Genomic DNA, 13,552 nt, shown 5'->3' on the forward strand with positions numbered 1-13,552 from the left:
AACTCTTTGTGCTAGTTGAGCTGGGTATCCAAATGTAAAATTGCATCATTTTATTCAATGATGACAACTTTATTTTCTCACGTGTAATTATGTGTTATTACATAATTTTAACTTGAATAATGACAGTAAATCAGTTAACTTCTTGTTCTAGTTTATGAAGAGTTACTCTTGTTGCCATGTTCTGCAGTATGCGTAAAAAGACACAACAATTGAGCCACTAAAATTTGTGAAGTGGAGAGTAAACTGTTGATTTAATCTTCGACCCCTGTGTTGTCAATCCCAACATGTCCACAAGGTACTATTTCTTGTAGCCAGTATTGCATATGTAACTAAAATTACTGCTGGATTGGGCAGATTTATAATCAACACTCCATTGTAACAATGAAGTTAGAGGAGGACATAGAGGAAGGATACATGGCTAGAAAACACACAAATAATTCAAATAAGTCTCTTCTCCTACAGAAAAGTGGCATATAATTCTGATGCATTCTTCTTGTTCTTCGTCTTCTTGTTCTTCTTCTTATTATTATTATTATCATTGTCAACCAACACATGCTATATGTGGGGGAAAGAGATAAGTGGAAAACAGTGACAAATTGAGTCTATATTAATAGATCCAATAGTCCCTAAGCCAGAGGTGGGCATCGAGGGCCGGAGTCCTGCAGGTTTTGCGTGTTGTCCTTCTCCATCACAGCTGATATATGATCAGCTCATCAGCAAGCTCTGCATAAGCCTGATAACGATCCTGTTGATTGGAATCAGCTTGTGTTGGAAGTGAGAAACCTACAAAACCTGCAGGACTCCGGCCCTCGAGGACCGAGATTGCCCACCTCTGCACTAAGCACTGGTCTGAGGGACACTTGATACCTGACCACTCAGCTCCTCCGTCGGCAAAAGTTTGCTAGTTTATACATTGGAGCAGAGCATATATGTCTGCTATGTTCATTTAATGGTGTGAAGGAAGAATGTCCGTCAGCACCTCCCCTCGCACCCCATGAATGGATGGTTGCCGGTCCGCGATGTGTCTGGAGGACTGGATACTGGCGTGTGGCAGAAAAAAATGTGTGTTTCTGAAAGGGGAAAAAAATATCTTCGATTCCTGTCTCTACCCATGTCACCAATGTGAAGTAAAAAACCTCCCTGGTTCCCTACTTAAATCAACTGGGTAAACGGCAGTCATTACACCTGTAAGTTACATTCTGTGTATACCCGATTTGAATCATCAAATCTGAGTAGTCATGACTGGGAAATTAGTCGTTAGTCATCCTGTCTGCAACATTCCAGGTCATCCCCTACTCATGTGCGTCTCATACGTTTCCTAAAAAAAATTGTACTTTGACAAATTGTCTTTTTTTTTTCCCATGCAGGGGCTGAAGTGGTTCGGAAGTATGTCCCTCAGCAGCACCAGAAGCAAGAGGAGGAGTAGAAGGAGCAGCGGTTGGGGCCGTGGAAGTGGCAGTCATGCTGTGCTGCTTTCCTTAGCTCTACTGGTGGTGGTGACATATATAACCAACCCTGTAGTGGCACAAAAGCAGCGAAGTGGAGGTGCCTCTGAGAAAGTGCCGGTCCTAAATATTGCGGTGATCCTGGGGCGCACGCGTTACATCTCCGACCGAGACATCCGGGCACTGTGGAGCAAGGAGGAGCCGATTGACGTCAATGTGGTCAGTCTGCTTGTGAACGAGACTGACCCGAAAAGCATCATCACCCACATGTGTGACCTGATGTCCGGGACAAAGATCCATGGTGTGGTGTTTGGGGATGGCACGGACCAGGAGGCCATCGCCCAGATATTGGATTTTATTTCCTCGCAGACGCTCATACCCATCCTGGGCATTCATGGAGGCTCATCCATGATCATGGCGGATAAGGTATGACTGAATGCTGGAACTGAATGCTTGTATGTGATTCATGGAAGAGTGGTTGATTTGTTGTTCATGAAAAATGTATCAGCGCACAACGAAAGAAAAAAAAAAGTAGAGTGGAATGTGGTGGAATGTGGCAAGCAGGAAAGGTAAGTAACTGAAAAAAATGTGTGTGGTTTTAAGTGCATGGAGTGCACCCAAAACCTGTGGTTCAATAGGCATGAATTTCAGTTGAGAAAATGTTATTATAATTTACTTTGAATGAATGCACAGCAAATTAGACAAATTTAGGCATTCAAATGCAGTAAGTAAAGGTCGAGAAAACATTTTTGAAGCTTAGTGAAAATGTTATGCAAGAGTACACAAACACCTGCCTCTGCTGGAAATTCGGGTGTTTGTTCGACCATTACATTGTACATTCATGTGAAGGGGGATAGTTTTCTGTCACACTGAATGTGCCCTATGTGCAATCCTCACCCCATCAAACACCAGTGGGATGACCCTACAGTAGTTGCCACTCATTCGGCCGGATTATATCAATAAATTTGAAAGTCTTTGTTTAATATAAAAAAATATCTTTCACATGCCAGTCAGGCTGACTGACGATTGGGAGTAAAGGAAAAGTGGATTGTACTGAGGAAACCGTCAGGCCCTGGGATTTACTTTTCAGATTAGCAATCACAGTTGTTGACTAACTGTATTATTTACCCATGAGGTGAAGATGGGCTTCCTGAGTATAAAACTATTTAAGGGTCACCATCAGCAAGTCATGCAGTATATACTGTACATGACTTTTTTTTTTTTTGCGATGGTTATGAGTTTCCATGAAGAATATATATATAAAAAAAAGAAATATTATCATGTTTTAACAGCGGGAAAGGGTCTTCAAGGTGCATCACTGTAGAGCCACTGGATCACTGATCACATCCTCCCTCCTGTTTCATGCCATAAAACAAACTCTTCAGCCTATTTCCCACAAAAATCTAACCCTGTGGCCCACACTTAAACAAGCCGTTAAAAAAAGGCTGTCAGGCCTGTGGAAACTCTTGTCAATGATCTTCTTTGCTTACAGTAAACATACACATTTCTTAAAGTTACTATGGTAATGCTTGATTGATTCTGCAGTGTTAAACATGGCAACTTTAAAGGATGTTGTATGAGTCACTGAGGGAGGAGGAGAGGGAGGTGTGACTGGGAACAGATGAGGTGGAGCGACGAAGCAGAGAAATGAAGGACTGAAGGATAATCCCTTTGACCAGAGGCAAGGCTGAATGGAAAGGAATTACAGAATGTTCTGATTGGCACAACAGTACACACAAAGATTCTTGCAAGCACACGGAAGACTCATATCCTCTGAGTGGAGCGAACCAGATCCTTGACACTGTGAGTGTTTTCTCTGCAGGCGCAGACAAGAGAGGAATTATCCACTTTCATATGTTTAGCCCACAACTTATATTTTTCCTACGAATTATGCTTCGTTCCTCATAACCCATTGACGAGCTTCTGAATGTCATGCATTTGTTGTCTCTATCATTTGGTTAGGGTATCACACCCGCACGTACACATACATACCCTTTTGCCTTCAGGTTCATCTCCTATTCATGTTCCTTGTATAGTCATGTGAGAATCTCGTGAGTCATATCTGTGTTTCTGATGATTTCATCAGATGTGCTACAACAACTTTTCAGTGACTTCCCGAGACACAATGTGAAAACGGTTGTGATGGCTTCTTAGTTTTGGAAAAATGACTCCAGAGACTTTTAGTAAGCATTTCATACATTTAACAATCATGATGAAATCTCTTTAGAATAAATAATTCTTATTTACATTTATCAGAATAAAAATCGGAATCATCTTTATTGGACAAATATGTAAAACACACAAGGAATTTGTCTTTACAGTCACAACCTGTGCAATAAACATAAAACTGACAATGACCAACAGAGGAAGACAGGGAAAAAAAAAAAGAAGAAACAAAAACAAGGCTCAACCTCTGCTTCTTTAAAAGGGGAAGGGGCGCAATAGGAACCTGGAAAAAAACAGCACATACAGCCACAAACGGATAGCGGCCCCTACACATATGAACTTGTGGCTAAACTCGTCTTTTGTGGCTATTCAACCCTTGTACACTTGCACACTCCTCTCTTAACTGTACCAATCAGTAACCTCTTCCAGATTTTTCACCTCAGGACAATGACAAACTAACACCTCAGCGCGAGAAACGAATCCCTCACTCAAATCCCTTTAGGTCAGGGTCTCAAACACAACTTATGTGGAGAGCACTGGAGATGGAGTCTGTGTGTGTACGGGCCCTATCACATATTCTACAAAAAGGTTACATTTTCACAAAGTACAACTAATCCAATCTGCTCAAATTTTATTTAGAACAGTTAAGAACATTAACGATTCCTGAGAACGTGAACAAGACTGGTGACCCGGCCGGTCCTCTCGTTCATCTCCCTGTTACTTTGCGATCTCCTCAGCATGTCTAGTTGAGTAATGTCTGATTTCTTGAGCGGCGCAACGTTCTTTGTACATTGAAGACATGTAACAAAAACAACAAAACCCCCCAAAAAATTATTGTTTCCTGTTGTTTTTTTTTTATTGACTGTTATCATTGTCAATCTTTCTCCTCACGTCAGGTTTTGATAAAGGCATGACTGCACTGGCTGGCAATGGCAGGCTATCGTTTCAATCCACTTGGTGTCACTTCAAATTTACATTTCGCATAATGTGTATTTTGTTTAAAATCTGTGCTGTAGTTTCCTCCAACATGAAGCAGCCACTGAATCTTCCCAGTGTGCACTGTGATGAATCCTGAATCTTTTGCTGGTTTCCACACGTCTCCTGGCCTCCTTAAACTTTAGGTGGGGGTGAAGGTTTATGCCTTCTCCCTCTGAAGTGTAAGTAGAGGAGTCTTTCCCCGCCTTGTTCCATCCAGATTTTCCCTAATCCTCATGTGAAATATGAGGAGACGCTCGCCTCCACTGATTACGCCTTGTAAGACCCTCAGTGTGTTTGTCTCTTCATGATTACGCCTTCATGCTGTGTGTGTGTGAAATGTCTCTGCATATATGCTTTATTGGCTTTGCCTACACTGTATGCACTCTATGTAGCGTATTTATGCATATGTATGCATATATGAGTGAGCGTTTCCTCTTGCCGTCACACAGAGGCTAAATCTCTCGGTACTGATGACTCCCAGTCAACGCCAAAAGCGAGAATTTGATTTGAGAGCAGTCCCCTTAAAGAAAACAAGTTGCCGTTTACATCGCGGATGCTAATTTTTCTTCTTCTTTGTGCTTTGGTCATCCTTGCTTGTTAATGAGATAAATGTTGCCACATCCACGTGTTAGTCACTTCCAAACATCTAACAAACTTTTTGTTGAATAATGCATCATTTTCCTGTATTGAAAATAATACATTATTGATTAAGGAGATAAATGCTGTTTCTTTCTGTATTTTCACTGATTGTTAGGGGAAAACAAACCTCAATTTCCAGTCGGATGTTTTTGATTTAATGTCTTCATGCTTTTTACTTGTAGTGTGTGTGGATGCATGTTTATTCTTCTCTTGCATCAACGCTTTAATCATTGCACGCCCTCATTCCTTCAGAGTTTTAATTGTGTGGGTAGATGTCTAGCCCGACTTGTTCATGGACTTCATGCAATTCTCACACTAAATGGTTATCGGCTCTCCCAAGCCTGTAATGCCAACTGGACCACGTTAGTCACGAACGCTCCTCATTTTGCATTTGATAAGACTTCATGTGTCGTGACTCACTGCTACCTATAACTGACATGGCCCCTCTCATTTGTCAGGATTTTATTGCTGCAGTGGATGTCTGATATATTTAATGATGTTTCAATGCATCACGTAGCATGTCAGTGGATGAAACAAAAATAGCAAAATAGTTATGAGATGTTTCCTTGCCAGCGAAATTTTATGATGTCATAATGTTGCATAAGTCCTTTTTTGTGCCATCTGTTTGCATCTGCTTGCTTCTCTACTTCTCACTGTGGTCACAAATGCAATATTAGAATTCAAGGAAGACCATATTCAAATGTGAAATCTCACCCCAAGCCATGTCCAAGGTGGTGCTCTACGCCATGCAATTCTAGCACACAGTAAACACAGTCCTCGTGAGGACAATTTCAACATGTCAATAATGTCCTTGGCTACACTGGTAAACATGTAGGTATTTAAAATATTGTTTTATCTCATAGTGCACAACCTCAATCTAGGGCTTATTGGTTGCTAAGTGTTTCATAGTAGCCAAAAATGACTATTTAACTTTCTAATTAAACTGGAAATAAAATTGACTTTAATGCAATACTTTTGATTGAAAATTCTCCAACGGAAAAATAAAACAAATCACCACAACACTGCTCACATTTCAAGTTTAAAGACTCAAAACCATGAACCAAATTACCCAATCATTTTTTAATATGTTCATTAGGACACATTTGAATAAAAATAATTAGTTGCTGTGTACACATGTTTTCTGTGCACATCTTTATTGAATAGTATCATCTAGTGTGAATAATTGTGTCACATACTTTAAATCAGTTTTTTTTCCCCCCACACAAAGAAATATTCTCTCTCTGACTGATTGTCCTCTGAAGGCTGCAATAGTTGAACTTATATGGAAACACTCATACAGTTTTATTTATATGCATTTTTCCTTCAACAAAATGAGTACAATGTTATAAATATTATTCATATACTGATGTAAACAATGATAATGGAGTTTTGCCCAAGGTCTTATTTGTCGATGCGAACATGTGTGCGTGTACCTTGTCACACTGATGAGACACTTGAGGCTGAAAAAAAAAAAACATTTTTGCGGTTGTGTTGATTCCAACTGTAATAAATGTGTGTCCATGTGTGTGTGTGTGTGTACTGTGATCAAAGAACATTATTTATCAATTTCTTTTGCTGTCTCCCCTCAGGCAGTATAATTACACACATGTACACAAAAACAGATGCACACTTATGCTGGGCTGTTGTGTTGTGTGTCAAATAGATGGGAATGTAGCATGATTTATGTCCAATTACTGTTTTGGGGACGTTTGTTTTCATTTGACTTAACTCCCACTGTCATACTGCTTGAACATCTTCTCCCTCACACACACCTCTCCAGATGATACTCAAGTGTGTGCGTGTGCCGAGTTCATGTCCACATTCTCATCAATGTTAACCCAATGCAAGTTTGAGTGTGTCCATAATTGGCTGTGCGTGTTTGCATCTACTCTAATGACATCATTGGGGTGTTCTCGCGTTGCCTATTAGCTTGCTAAGACTTCTCTTTCTGAACACTTACCTTTCCTGCACTCCTTGTTTTGAATTTGCTATGTGCGTGTGTCACTGATAAACATATGGGAATGTGTGTGTGCATTCCAACTGCTAAAAGTGGCTGTTGTGCAGATGAGAAATTGCGTCTCACTGCTCAGGGAAAGCTATACATAAAATTTTAGGAAATAGCCTAGAAGCGTTTGCGGCTTCTGTGAGCATGTTTGCATCACACTATTCATCCCCGTGCCCCCAGCTACCCTTTCCCATCACCCCATCATCTTGTATTTCTGGACACTTCTCTCTAATAGCAATAGTTCACGTTTACATCTCAGTGAGTGTCGCATTACTCAATTGCTCTGTCCCTTTCATCTCTCTTTCGCTGCATTTGAAGCTGAATTGCAGTCGGGTCGGCGGCCATAATAGTCCTCTCTCCTGTAATGAAATCAACGGAATGGCTTGACCTGACATGGTAAAAATTAAAAATGTGTGACCCATTTCAATCAAATTGATCTTATCTAGTGTCATTTTGTAATAATTGATAACGACTCAAGATGGGAGAACCAACCGTGTCAGCCAAGATGGGGACAGAGGATATTGGGTTTCTTGTTGTTTTCTCATTGCAAGTTGCAACACATTTGGTCTTATTTCCCAGTTCTTCATGTAATGAAATATACAATATTGGCAGAGTCCCATAGCACTTCATGTAACTACTTTGCAACAATTTTGACTTTTTAAAGAGTGTTCATCTGTGTACTTTTCAAGTGTGCAATGAACCGCCATGTAATACACCATGTCACTGTCCTTCAAACATGTACATTCTCTTAACAGCACACCACCCCCACTCATTTTGTTCTGAAGATGAGCAAAGAACCAGTGCTGATAACCTTGGGAAATGAACATAATGTTTTCAGCAAGTGATTGACAATGATGGCATGCACTTTCTAAATGATCAGAGAAGGTCAGAATCTGGTGGATAAATGAGCTTTTCAAGTTTGCTGATGTCACTGTAAAATATCAGTCCAATGTATTATAGTGTGATATTTTACATTACATTGTGGAAACATGCCTTTGCAACTCATTGTTTGCAAGCAGGAGAAACGTTAAATTCCTTTCGAACAATTTAGTAAGCATGCATCCGTTTGTCATAGAAATAAAGTATTTTATTGTGTTTAGACAGACTACAGCATAGAGTGAATGAGAGTTGCTATTCTGGTGAGAAAGTTGTGGTAAGGATGTCCATTAAAAGGCGCCCGTCTTTTAATGAAATACTTTACTCTAACATAACACTAGTGTTATAATATATAATGTAGATAATATAATATAATATAATCGTTTTGTATTTTTCATTATAGGTTTCTATTTTGTTTTTACATTTGTTTGTTTGTTTGTGTGTGTGTTTTTTTAATTCACTTAGTTTTAATTCGTTTCTAGAGGAGCTTTGCTAGTTTATATTTTTTTCAAAAATGTTTAGCTTCATTTGTATTGTATAAGTTTTAGTATTATTATTTTTTAATAAATGGAGTGTTTGCTGAGTGCAAGATAAAGAAAAAAGTCACTAAATACAGTGCAATAAAGTAAAGTAAAATACAATTCTCAAACGAATGTTTGACCTTCCTTCTTCTTTAGGGATGCACAGCAATCCCAAAATAAATACATTTAAAAATACAACCAAAAACTCATGCGTGAGTATGAATTGACAAATAGTAGTAATAGTTTTAATGTTTTATAAAATATGTCGTTTCAGTTAGTTTTATGTTTTTTTCCCCATTAGTTTTCCTTAATTATTGTGTTGCCTTCATGGCTTTTTCAATGTAAATAATTTAATTGCTTTAAATAATAATGTTCAAAATATGTCTATGTTATTAACGAAGGTTTGTTAATTGTTTGTATGGTAAATGACAATTTTATTTATGTTTAAAGAAAAGATGATATTGTTTAACTTACTTCCGTTTTCTGAGAACGCACTTCGGGGACGCCATTTTTCTGAACACAGAAACGCAGGAGCAGAGCCTAAACGCTATCCAGTGCCATCCACTTTGAATTATCAGGCAGGAATGCCGTAAGTTTAATTTTACTATACTTTATACTCAATAGCATAGATATTAATACTTATTTTCGTCTATTTGTTATCATAATGTAATCGATGCACTTTGTGTTTTTGTATTGGCGTTACAGTCTGCATGTAGCGATTGATTTTATTTTTGTATTTACAGTTTTCACCACAGGCTTATGAAGACAATTAAAACGCTTCAACTGCACTCCAGGGTCTTCATTTGTGGTTTAGCTTGGTGTCACCAACATCTTCGTTGAGAACACTATAACTATAATAACCTTGTGTGATGCATGGTTGATGACATTGCAAAGCGTTCACATGGTCTCTCTGAACAAGAAATGTTCCTTGAAAAATGTCTATTGTGATTTCACTCATGTGCTCAAAGGCAAACTGGACTCTCTCCAACAACCACTTTGGTTGCTCTCAAACTTGAAACCTCCCAGTTCATATGTCTGTTTTGATCCAATCCTTCATTGCAGTTTAAACAATTTAGCATGAACACCCGTCCAAACTGTTTGCCTGGCCCGAGTGTGACGGGTGTATCAGCTTTCATGCATAACAAGAATAAGCAAACAGGCAAACATCACACTAATCCTCGTCTGTTTGCCGTGTGTGTGTGAATGTCTGGCAAATCTTTGTGTGGAGTTGTGTGTTTGGACATCTATCTGTCTCTTATGCACTTCTTGTTGATTATCCCAAGTTTCCCTCTGCGGTAAATTGAATTCCTGATCTGCTTGACCGGTCTCTTGTCAGCCGCTCGCAAAGCTTCCAATAAATATAAAGTGAGCTCTGTCACAGCAAGACTAAAGAGGCACCCAGGAGGGGGGATCGAGCATTTCTGGGAAAGAATTTTGTCATTTCACTTAAAGCCGAGCTAATATATTGATAACATGCACGCAGTTGCTGGCTGTGAAAGGTCTCTTCATTTCTTGCGTTTGTAGAATAAGAAAAATACATCAGTTGAAGATAAATTAAAAAGCTTGCTTCACTCAAGATGTGTTTTTTTGAGCATACACATTTAAGATTACATTATCCTCTTTTGCCGCAAACAGAATCCAGCGTCTTAATCCTTGTACTCGCTACAAGTTGCTTTTTTTATGAGCGACATCAGCTGATTAACGGGATACGTCTTTCAACACGGCTCGTCAGTCACGGTTAAAGTAGAGGCAAGCAGAGCTGCGTGAGTGACTGACTGGCATAGCACACGACCTACCTCTGTCACTCACGCCATTCTCAATCTACTTCTACTAACTGTTTTCATTCTGCAACCAAAATACTGTAGAAGCTCTTCTTTTTTGAATTATCACATTGTGTAATGCCTGGCATGAAATATCAATTTTTATTCTTCTTGAAAAAAGATTACTGTATGATCACAACAACAAATGGTTTTCATTAAGACAAGAGTCAGCAGTTATGATGGTTTGGACATGAGATTTTCAACATTTGAATCGCAAGTGCATCTGGCATCTGGACAAAGTTACTGTAAGATTGTGAAGGAAAAAAAAGAGGCATCTAAAGTTGAATTAAAGTTTAGAACATTTCTAATTAGCCCGAACAGTTTACGTCATGATGTTTTTCTTTACACAGCAAACTGCTTAAGACTGAATCAATAGCACCTCTTCTAGTTGTTGTCAAGAAGTGCACTCCATTTTACCTCAATTTAATCCATCCATCTTCTTTAGCCCTTATCTTCATTGTGGTCGCAGTTGTGCTGGAACCTGTTCCAGCTCACTTTGGGCGAGAGGTTGGTATTTAATCGGCTTTGGGGTCCTGTTATACAGTTTTCATTTACATATCGCATCAGAGGCGAGGTACACCCTGGGCGGGGCACCAGCCAATTGCAAGTCACAACCATTCACACTCACATTCACAACCAAGCACGATTTATAGTTTTAAATTGATTTTACATGCATGTTTTGGAATATGGGAGCAAACTGAAGTAGGCGGAGAAAACCCATGCAAGCATGGACAGAGCATGCCAGGTCCACATGAGATGGCCGTAACCTGGATTTGAACCCCAAACCTCGGAATTGGGACATGGATGTGTTAACCAATCATTCAGCGTGGCTCCCTCCGTAATTTCTCAATCAGTAATCAGAACTCATCAACAAGAGGAAATTTACCATAACTCACTAATTGTGTTGCACACCTCATCAATTTCTTCTTGACACAGCTAATCAACAATCAATTACATGATTAATTGATTATAATTCTACCCTAGTCATGACAGATTTGTGTGTGGTGAGCAGTACTTTTCTCAAAATGACAGCTTGTAAGTCTCATCATCTGTGCAAAGAAGAAAGCTCCAAAGTACCTTATTGTCCAAGTCGCAATATTTTTTGTCATATCTAATACTCTTCAGTCTATTGTACAAAAAAATATGGATGCAATACAACCGTTTGCAACTGTAATTAGATGCACAGCATTTAGGATGTTTTCAGCATGAATTAGTTGAGCTCTCTGGCAGATAAAGCATGCAACTAACAACATTTAAAAATGAGAAGGGATCATAGGAATTGACTGAAAGCAAATCAATTGAGGCAGACAGAGCTGTATGGCTTTGAGTCATTAATTACTGGAGATGACATCGGCAAAACTTAATAATATTGAACAGGAATTTTTAAACATTGCTTTAAAAGGCTGTAAGTGCAGACGCAAGCATTTTCATCGTCTTATTTTCTCATTTTACTTCATATTTCCTCCCCTCTTTATCTGTCCTCCTGCTTCTCTGCTGGGTTTATAGATTCTTTCTCCTGCAACTATCGATGCAGTAAATTCTCCAGGCTTGTTAGTTACTTTTATAATGATGCAACATCTTCCCATTCAGCCGTTTTGGGATTTAAATACAAATCCACTGTGCTCAGAGATCAGGCAACACTCGCTTGCTCTGAGTTTGATCTAATTAGACAAGCTGCAAAGAAGAAAATTGACCTCCTGCCCCTCGGACTCTACACGAAGACGAAGGACGGCTAGCTGATGAAAGGACATGGAGACATGGATGTTAATAACAGGAGCACAAAAACACAGACAATTTGGTGAAATGCATCACTAAGCAAAGCGGAGGGTGCCTGCTAAAACAAATCTTGCTTTAGTATCTTTTGGTTGGTCGTCAACTTCTGCTCTTACGTATCAATATTAAATCAAACTTTAGCAAGTCCGTCAGTCACCCCTTCTATTCATCGTCCTTTGTCTTTAACATTTTAAGATCAGACTCCTTAAGCCCATATCCCACTGAGGGGGTAAATCTTTGCAAGTGTTTGAGAAGGTGGCAAATGTTGATTACTTGCCAGGGTTCGTTTAAGGTCACAACATTCGTGTGTTTGTTTGCCAGACGTTCTCCAACATCGTTTATGGTCTTTTGCAACTGTTAAGAAAAGGTGGAGAGATCAGAAGAGTCTTGTACAGGTTGGGGGACTCCAGTTTCAGAGGGTTGAGTCAATAATAGCAAAGGGTCTAATACTTGGCCTGGTGAGGTTGAGGGGGGGGGAGTTTAAGCTGAGGAGCTAAGGTAGGAGGGAGCCTGATGAAGGACAGCTTTGTGAATGAGAAGAAGTACTTTGAACTTGATGCATTGGGGGAATTGGGAGCTACCAAGGTTCTGGAGGGCAGGGGTGATGTGGTCATGTATGTGTGTGTGTGAGCAGGCGAGCAGCTGCGTTCTGGAGATTCTAAAATGTACTGATACGTGTGAGGGAGGAGCTGTTACAGTAGTCGAGTTTGGATGTCATGAAAGCATAGCTCACTGTTTCAGCTGCAAAGAAGGAGAGTGATGGGAAAAGGCAGTCGGCAGACAATGTTAATGAGGTGAAAGACGTTTTCATGATGCTGTTGGTGTGACTCTTGAAGGTGAGGTTGATGTCGAAGATTAACCCAAGGTTATGGATTTGCGGGGAGGGAAGCAGTGGAGAGGGCACAAGTTATTGGTGTGCTTGGTAAAGCCCCTATCCCACTGAGTTGCAAACGTTGCCGAAGGTTGCGAAAGTTGCGTTTCGCCAGAGTTCGACAGGGTTCGGTATTGGTCGGACTATGTCGCATTTGTGTTCGGCGTTATCCGTAGTTGTCACATGTTCAAAATTCCAATGTGAATCACTGAACACTGGAATTCGCCTTTGGACAGCAGTTGTTAATGTTGTTTGAAAGATATAATGTGAATCAGGAGAATGAAGATACTGAGATGTGAATATCATAAAGAGGATATGTAGTAGAACATAGAGTACACCAATACTAAGGTACACAAATGTTTGCATAAAACACACAAAGTCATGCAAAACTTTTACGTAACTTTTGAGTAAGGACGTGGGATATGGCCTCAAAATTACGTCACTAGTGTTTTAGTCTT

At 39.7% G+C, this 13,552-nt stretch overlaps 1 protein-coding gene across 1 annotated transcript in view; it reads left to right on the top strand.

Annotated features, from left to right (window-relative positions):
* Positions 1–13,552, top strand: part of grin2aa (glutamate receptor, ionotropic, N-methyl D-aspartate 2A, a) — a 156,301-nt gene that overhangs the window by 10,405 nt on the left and 132,344 nt on the right. Inside the window, exon 2 of the mRNA XM_077555625.1 lies at positions 1,368–1,871. Coding sequence (XP_077411751.1) covers positions 1,368–1,871 — 504 coding nt within the window. The remainder of the gene's footprint in view (positions 1–1,367; positions 1,872–13,552) is intronic.

Source organism: Vanacampus margaritifer, chromosome 2 (assembly GCF_051991255.1).
Source record: "Vanacampus margaritifer isolate UIUO_Vmar chromosome 2, RoL_Vmar_1.0, whole genome shotgun sequence".
NCBI lineage: Eukaryota > Metazoa > Chordata > Actinopteri > Syngnathiformes > Syngnathidae > Vanacampus > Vanacampus margaritifer.